Genomic DNA, 8,745 nt, shown 5'->3' with positions numbered 1-8,745 from the left:
ATTGTCTCTAATAGCACTATATTATATATACTGTATATATATATATATATATATATATATATATATATATATAAGTAAAACAAAAATATTTTTTTTGACAAATCAAAATCACTTTCGTTGATTTTACTCTCTAATCTCTCTACTCTCGATTACGTTTTATGCATAATTTTCGCGTAATTATGGAAATTCTAGTTGCTCGATCGCACGAAAAATATCACTCGACTTTTTTATTTTTAGATTTTTTTTCTTTTAACACAAAGAAGCTTCAGTCCGACATTTCACAGTTCGATCTCGGCACTGACTCGAAGGCGACGAAGTATCGCCATATCTCACACATAAGACGACTGGCCGAAGTGCCTGATGACACTCCACGATATGGAGTATTTATTTACACCGTATGCAAGTGCTATAGACATAATATGGCCCGGAAATGCGATAAAGGGTGTAGGTGACAGCGATGCCAGGACTCGACGAATAAGCTATTCTTCTCGATGTATTAATATTCGAGAAATTATTTTAGTATTATTTCCTGTTAATACCATTCTGCATTATTGCAACATTTATTTTATTTTTGTTTGATTGATTAGTGCTTCTTTAATTTTCACATTTATTTCTACAAGCTTAAAATATATACAGTTATTAAAAAACCATGTCAATCGCATTTTATATTATAATTTCTCTTTAATGCTTATCTCATTTGCTTGATATCACTTTGTTAGATTTTAATTTCTTTCAAAAAGTCAATGAAATTATTTCAACAGAAAAGAAACAGAAATAAAAAATATAAAGAATATTATATAGATTATCTTAATATCTAATGAAACATAAAAATGTTATAGAAAAGTAACGAATTCAATTCAGAGATATTTCCTTTTTTATATATTATAATGGATAAATATAATAATCGGTTGTTACCTGTATGGGGATCATCTGATATTCAACCTTAACTACACGATAATGATGGCTCGGTCGGTGCTATTATTGGAGCGAGATTCGCAAAAATATCCGGTCATTATCGCGATACACCTGATCGCATTCATGACGATCAGCCGGGGTGGCCAAGAAATACATTTGCAGCTGCAATTGCATGAGAGCGAGTTGGTCTCGGATAACGGACACCATACGAACGGGTCAAAGTGTTATCCGAAACCGCCTTCGGCCTTACACACGACTTTTGCGCCGTAATGCTAGTTGTCCTAGAGGATCTTGTAACGTTTAACATAATCAATTAATACGAGAAAAGTAATTTGCCAATATTTAATCTCGTTGTTAAATGAAGAAAAAAGTATATCTATTCGCTTATAAAAGTTGAGAATTTTTTTGTTATATTTTAATAAATTTTTTTCTTTGCTGATATTTAATCATTTAATAAATTCAATTAAATTTATCATTTAATAAATATTTATAAAAATGCCAAATATTGCCAATCATCTTAATAATCATAAAATATTTTAAAATATTTAAATTTCTGATATATATTTTATGAGATTAACATTCTTATAAACATTTATTAAATAATAAAAATATTTCCGATCGTCTTTATTACTTTATTTATATGTAAATAAAACTGCCATATAAAAGATATTTTATTTTTATTATTTTCTATGTTCTGGTAAAAATTTGTTATGCATAATTATGCATGATTATGCATAAAATATACATGTTTATTATATATTATTATTATTTCCATTATATTAAAAAGTAATTTTACAAAAGAAAGAGGGATGTACATATTCCATGTATGATTATACATATTTTTGTATGCTTATACATATTTATATATATTAAATTTTTTATGCATAGAAATAGACAGCTGATTAGTTTCAGCAATTTTTTATGGGACACCTCCAAAGTAAGTGATAATATTTGAAATAAAATTTTAATATATAAAATAATTTATGTTATAAAGCAAATATTTTTTTATTAATTTTATATTTGTTTTATATTATAATATTTCGTTGCAGGATAGAAGAGGAACGAAATATAATATTTTTATTAGACTTTTTAATTTATAATTCTTTAATTATTCTTCAATTTATTAACGTTCAATTTATTAACGTTCTATATTTCATGATTGGCAATTAAATCTCAGCGTAATTTTCATTAAATTGAGCTTTGTAGATGTTAATATTTGAAAAAAGTTTGAAACGATATAGAGAGCGCTGCCATATATCTTGCATAGATTCGAACGGATTCGAGCACCCATAATTCTGTTGTTGCCGACAGACGTCGACAGTGTCGACACGGAGCACGCTGTGTCATAACCTTCAACGTGTGGCGCGTTTAGTAAACAATCTCTCGCTCGAGTGTATATTACTGAAATTTATTTCATTCGCGATGTACGAGGCGCACAGCATCAATGCGGAGCACAAAGATCTCATACACGATATCGCCTACGATTATTATGGGGAACGAATGGCGACGTGCTCCAGTGATCAATTTGTAAAGGTACAGTAAACGAAGGAATAAGATCTGTTTTTATTCCTGCATTAGACTGCATTATAGAACTTTTTTCTCGTTTTCAACAAATATTAAACTTATTTGAAATTAAATTAAAATAAAGTAGTTAATATTTGTGGACTCCAGTTGAAAGAAGAATACATCTGATACAAGCAAAAAGCTTATGTGAGCATCTATAGATGTTTGATACGTTTAAATTATATATTTAAATTATATATCATAATAAGTAGACACAACTCACAATGTTTGCGTTTATTTTGACTTTGTTTGACGTTGTTTGGTAAACACATCTCGATTAATTGTGATTTATATATCTATTGTGTTATGAATAACTAATTTAAGCATCAATATGATGGTAAAGCCTTACATAAATATTTTACTTGTTAGTTTATATCCATTTCACTTTAATTTTAAAAAGTGTGTACTAATTGAATTATAAAAAACAGACTTATAGACATACGATTCAGATTTTTCCTAGTATACATACTTAATTGTCGCTAAATATAGATATTAAATATATAATTCAGAATTAATTTTTATAAAAATTTTTATTAACATATATTTATTTATGAAATATTATAGATTTAATGAATAAAATTAATATTACAGGTTTGGGATGAAGATGAACATGGAAACTGGCATCTAACTGCTTCTTGGAAGGCCCACAGTGGATCGGTGTGGAAAGTCACTTGGGCACACCCAGAATTTGGTCAGGTTCTCGCTACATGTTCATTTGATCGCACCGCTGCTGTTTGGGAGGAAATTGGTATAGATTTTGTTTTATTCTTCCACGTTTCTAACCTTGACATTATATTCTATTGTTCCCTACATTTCTTTTCTTTTTCTTGATAGTTGGAGAAGGTTCGGGACCAGAAGCTCGTGGCAGCAAACATTGGATTAAAAGAACAAATTTAGTTGATTCACGTACTTCCGTCACAGATGTAAAGTTTGCACCAAAGACTTTAGGCCTTCTTCTGGCCACTTGTAGTGCAGATGGATTTATTCGGATATATGAAGCACCAGATATCATGAATTTGAGCCAATGGACGTTACAACATGACATCAACTGTAAACTTTCATGTAGTTGTCTTACATGGAATCCATCTCTCTCCAGGTAAGTGTGCTTTTATCTTCTAATTTTTTTAAAATTTTTGTTATTGATATTAAAAATATAATTTATTACATAATAATAAGACTTAATAATATATTATGTAATAATAACATGTAATGTATAAGATAAAATAACATCAATTTTAGGGACCAACTTCTGTAACTTTTAACGATAGTTGATGTCATTGCGCAGTTTTTTTATTCTAATAATATCTGCGCAACAAAATCAACTCGTTAAGAGTTACAGAATCGGCTCCTTAATATGCTTGTATTAATATTTGATAAAAATATACTTTAGACTACATCCGCCTATGATAGCAGTCGGTAGCGACGATCCAAATCCTACACTTGGAGCAAAAATTTTTATTTACGAATATTCTGAGAACAGTAGGCGTTGGGTGAAGGCCGAGACATTGTCGAGCATTACAGATGCCGTTTATGACATTGCGTTTGCTCCTAATCTAGGCAGAAATTTCCACACACTGGCTATAGCTACAAAAGATGTACGGATAGTTACTTTAAAACCGACAGAGTAAGTAAAACTGTTCAAGATTGCATAAAAAAATAATAGGCAAACGGGAAAGTAAATGTATGTTATTTTTTTTTTCAGCGAGAGTACACAGACCGGTATATCGCATTTTGAAACGAATGTAGTCGCACAGTTCGATGATCATTACTGTACCGTCTGGCGTGTTAGCTGGAATTGTATGGGAACGATTTTAGCAAGTTCTGGCGACGATGGTTGCGTCCGATTGTGGAAGGATAATTTCATTAACCATTGGAAATGCATCTCTGTTCTCAAAGGAGACGGTGTTCCAGCTCAGGGTGCTGAAACTCCCATCATAGCGACTCCGCCGAGTTCGTCTACACCAGCTCAACAGATGCCATCTACCACCAGGTACTACAAACTGGGTACCATCAGTCATCCAAGTCAAGTACCTTGGCATTAGAAGACCTAATCAATTTATAGAATAGACAATCGTGAATTATTTTGTGTTTATTTACGCACTAGTTTTTGTCAGATAGAAAACATAAAATGTATAATCGTTATCATAAAAATTATGATTCACCTATGTTCTCCATCCATCTTTATTGTTTTATTTTGTGTTTATATAATTTATTATTATAATCGCGTCTTTAACATTGGGTTTGTTCTCTGAAACAATCACACATTTACAATGTGATAAATGTTACACTGCTACTATATCATCTTATAATTTTTTTATAATTTTATGTTTTATTAGAATTACTCTTTTATGACAAATTCATTTCAATTATTTCGTCACATTATTTATTAATTGTAAATTTTTTAATGTTGCAAAATACTGGTCACGTAGAGCAATTTATACATAATATAAAGCAGAGCTTTCCAATTCGCGCGCCACGAGCACGAAATTTCGTATATGCGGTGCGCGAGTTAGAAAGCTCTGATAAAGTATATAAACAATTTGTGAGGATATGGGTGAAGGATATGAATAGGAGTGTGTATTATTATAGTAAGCTCCGGGGAGTAACTCTTAATACATACTCAAATTTGGAGAAATTATTTTTTCGTACTATTAAAAAATAAACGGCGTTTAAAAAGATTTGTAACATGTTTTTCATTAATAAATGCTGTTTGTGCATTACGAATACCTTTTCATTTTCTCCTGTCTTGTTCTACTAAAGTTCCGTGTAAAAATTCTTCACCACAGTAGTTATTTCTTTCCTAAGGATTGCATAATGAAAATATTCTTGTTTTATTATCTCGTTTCGTGATGTTCTGTAAACAGTTTTATTTTAATTCGTTAAACCAGAGACTTAGTTCGCATTATTACATTTAGTTCGCGAACTTTTCACTCATATACTCTTAAATAATCTTTATTACTATTTCAGGACTGTAAGCGTAGCCATGGTCACGGCGGAGAAACCAACGGCTACCGTCGTGTCCAGTAACAAGTGGCAAGCGCCCGTTATAAAGGGACGCTTTAGTAAATCCGTGTGGCTAGGTAATCCTAGCGAGCCGACACCGCCGTTGTTGCCAATTATAGCAAAAAAATAATTAGAATTCTTCGCAATTTAGCAATGTGATTTAATAGATAATGTTTAGAATAAGCGCGATAATATAAATGATAATTGATGTTAACTCTCTTGTGATAACGCTTAAACTGATATACTTTCGTGAGGAATTAAAATGCAAAATCGTTTATTGCATAATCTTTGTCACTTTAGTTTTTCATAGCGATCCTTTGATACTACGTATTTAGATTTAAATTTTGATTCTACGTAATTATATAGATTTCATGGATCTCTGGTTTGCGAAAGCAACCTATCATTAAGTGTAGAAATTTATGATAAATATATTTTTAGAGATCTGATTTAAAAAAATTATTTGGCCATTTTATTTAATACATATATTAATCGTCCTTCATCCGAAAGCATTGCCAATTTATGTTTTTCACTTTTATCTTTTATTCGTTCTTATGTATCCACGAGAAGAATAGCTCAATTTTTGGCACAGATTTAAATGAGTATTCAAGTATTCATGATACTGAATATGTATTTGCCATTTTATTCACTGTGTATATAAAACTTGCACGAAGATAGCTTCAAAGTAAGCATTCTCATTGAATAGGAATTCTTTGAATGTTCAGATTACTCTTTTCATCATCATCGCCATTACGTTGTCATATTAAAAATATATGCAGAATTTCTGCTTTTATGTGAAAGACGAATTTACGAAGTTAACAGTAGAATATAATACGCATTAATGGCTAGTAAGAAAAAACATGTTGCGAAACTTCCAATGGCGTCATTAACCGAACCAGTGCGAAAAAGTGTTTTAGATGTGATACAATATAATCTTCGCGCCATTGATTACGTAAGTTGTACTATTTGATTGTTTAATGTGTATCTATAATTAATAATTTTTAATCAAAATACTGAAATGGTGACATAAAACTTTTACGTATAAAAATATTGTTTATAAAATATTTATAATATTAAAGTTTAAACAAAAATGATACTAATTGTAAGTTATTAAAGTTTATATAGTTTTTTCTTGAAATATATGTCATATGCTCTTTTTAGAAATCTTTCATTACGCGAGTCATTTACATTGGGAAATATCATGGAACTCATGAAGTTTTACGAAAGGTAAATATCAGCGTAAATTGTATATATTGTTTCTTAGAGTTTTATATAACTACGATACTGCAATAATCTCCGAAAACAAACTTTTGTATTTTGAGAAAATAGCAAATATAATTAGCCGACATTAACAACAATATTCAACGAAGTTAATAAATAAATGTCAAAGATAATTTATGTTCCTGTTATATAGAGACTATTTTTACAGAGAATATTTTTATATTTATGAACAATACTAATTCAAATTATAATTACACAAGTTACGATTGAAAAACATTTTTTAAATAATTTATATTTCGTAGAGAATGGAAAATATTATACGGGATTTACGCATAGATTACATGCCCATTACAGGATTATTTCTTGTTTACCCATTATATTACATTCATATATTAGAGGTATTTCAATATTTTTACCTTCATATTACATAACATCATAAGTTACATCATAAGAGAAGAAAATGTTAAAGTAAATTATTACTTATTTAAATTGCAAACCTTCGAATCGTAAAATTTTTCTTTGATGATTGCGATTCTCATTTGTGATTCATCTATTCGTTATTTTTTTAAGAGAGAAATGGAAATAAGGCAGAAATTTATTTTCTTGACAGGCATGGGAAGACATCATTTATAAGCACTACAAGCTTATGTACGACATGGACGATGATAAATGCAAATTCGGAAAAGCAATTCCTTTGCCTTCGTATCATCACGTTCATCAAGTCGGTGCCCTGATATGTGGTGCATGTGGATATACATAAAAAAAAAATTGCACATATATATATTGCACTTGCAGAGATTCTTCTCAGGATGGTGCCACGTCTACATGATACCGCCAACTTTAATAGGGACGTTAGAAGCTCAAACATTGGATGACATTCTAAAGCAAGTCTCAAACTGTCTAATAAAGGTGTACACGTTATGCAAGTATATTGCAAACGTGATGCACACAAAGGTTCGCAATTTTACAGAGATCTAAGGGAGATGTAAAACGTCCAATATTCTGTACGGATGTCAAACAGAGGTTTGATGAGGCTTCAAAGAATTATTGGAGAAAGGAGAAGAAGGATTTTGAATCCGAGATACTAAACATATAAAGCTAAGAATTTCCTCCATTCTATCCCGTGACGCTAGTTTCATTCGATTTTACAGTCGATCAACATTCAAGACGTGCTACGAAACTTGGGAGACAAAGCGGCCTGGTATCTCCCCGAGAGCACAGTTCTCGAGTTTCTCTTGAATGTGAATTCGCCCGTGCTCAAAACCGTCGAGGAGTATTTGCAAATGTATTCCGATGCATCGCCGAGTGCATTCTGGGACGGTAAGAATTACATGTACTGACGTACATCGAGTAAGCAAAATGTTAGTTGTATACCAGTAGATTCCAGAAGATTATTGCGCTGGATTGGCATCGATTTTATTTCGTATTCTGCTAGTAGTGTCGACATAATCTTTTACGACAGATTGCCAGTAGAAATTCGAGCAGAATCTGTTATTTCGTAATCATTTGAATAGAACATATAATGAAATGAAATAATAATAAATGGATTAATAATAACAATGAAATGATAAATGATATATTCCAAAATTTAAATTATATGATTTCTATCAATAATTTACTATTATATTTTACTATTACAATTTACTATTATATTTTTGCTGGCATTCTACCGTTGAATTTGGTAACAGACACTTTGCAAAATTTGTTTTCGACATAGTAGGAACGCATTTTATATTTGTGAATTTAATAAAGAAACTAATAGATTTATGACATTGATAAAAAACTGATCAAACTCATATGGTACACATTTGCAGTAATATAGCTGCAACTCAACAAAATTTTTCAATATTGCTACAACTTTTGTGTAACTTTGTGCAGTAGAGGAATCATCGTTGATCTGTGCAAAGATTACCGCTAAGGAACACAATAATCACGCGAATCGCGTGAATAAAAACGATTATTTATTTCAGAATATTTACAATATCAAAAAAACGTTCTGGGGTACATGAGACTCGTGTGTATGTATGGTGTGTGTATGTATGTATG

General features: G+C 30.7%; 2 protein-coding genes across 2 annotated transcripts in view; both read left to right on the top strand.

Moving 5' to 3' along the window:
* The first annotated feature begins 2,337 nt into the window (after positions 1–2,337).
* Positions 2,338–5,611, top strand: LOC105618098 (nucleoporin SEH1). Its single transcript, XM_012199638.1, has 6 exons — positions 2,338–2,448; positions 3,070–3,226; positions 3,313–3,574; positions 3,869–4,102; positions 4,181–4,468; positions 5,446–5,611. The coding sequence occupies exons 1-6, from the start codon at positions 2,338–2,340 to the stop codon at positions 5,609–5,611; spliced, it is 1,218 nt and encodes a 405-aa protein (XP_012055028.1).
* Positions 5,612–6,355: 744 nt separating this feature from the next.
* LOC105618163 overlaps positions 6,356–8,745 on the top strand; it is a 2,958-nt gene continuing 568 nt past the window's right edge. Inside the window, exons 1-3 of the mRNA XM_012199704.1 lie at positions 6,356–6,430; positions 7,495–7,653; positions 7,851–8,019. Coding sequence (XP_012055094.1) covers positions 6,356–6,430; positions 7,495–7,653; positions 7,851–8,019 — 403 coding nt within the window. The remainder of the gene's footprint in view (positions 6,431–7,494; positions 7,654–7,850; positions 8,020–8,745) is intronic.

The sequence above is a fragment of the Atta cephalotes genome (genome assembly GCF_000143395.1).
Source record: "Atta cephalotes unplaced genomic scaffold scaffold00015, whole genome shotgun sequence".
Lineage (NCBI taxonomy): Eukaryota > Metazoa > Arthropoda > Insecta > Hymenoptera > Formicidae > Atta > Atta cephalotes.
The sequence above is the reverse complement of the archived record's forward strand: the minus strand, read 5'-3'. Positions and strand labels throughout refer to the sequence as shown.

What these genes read in the sequence shown, in the direction of transcription:
- LOC105618098 (XM_012199638.1), top strand. Translation starts at nt 2,338, where the DNA reads ATGTACGAGGCGCACAGCATCAATGCGGAGCACAAAGATCTCATACAC. An exon ending in CCAGTGATCAATTTGTAAAG is followed by an intron (nt 2,449 to 3,069) that starts GTACAGTAAACG and finishes TTAATATTACAG; the next exon opens with GTTTGGGATGAAGATGAACA. An exon ending in TGGAATCCATCTCTCTCCAG is followed by an intron (nt 3,575 to 3,868) that starts GTAAGTGTGCTT and finishes AATATACTTTAG; the next exon opens with ACTACATCCGCCTATGATAG.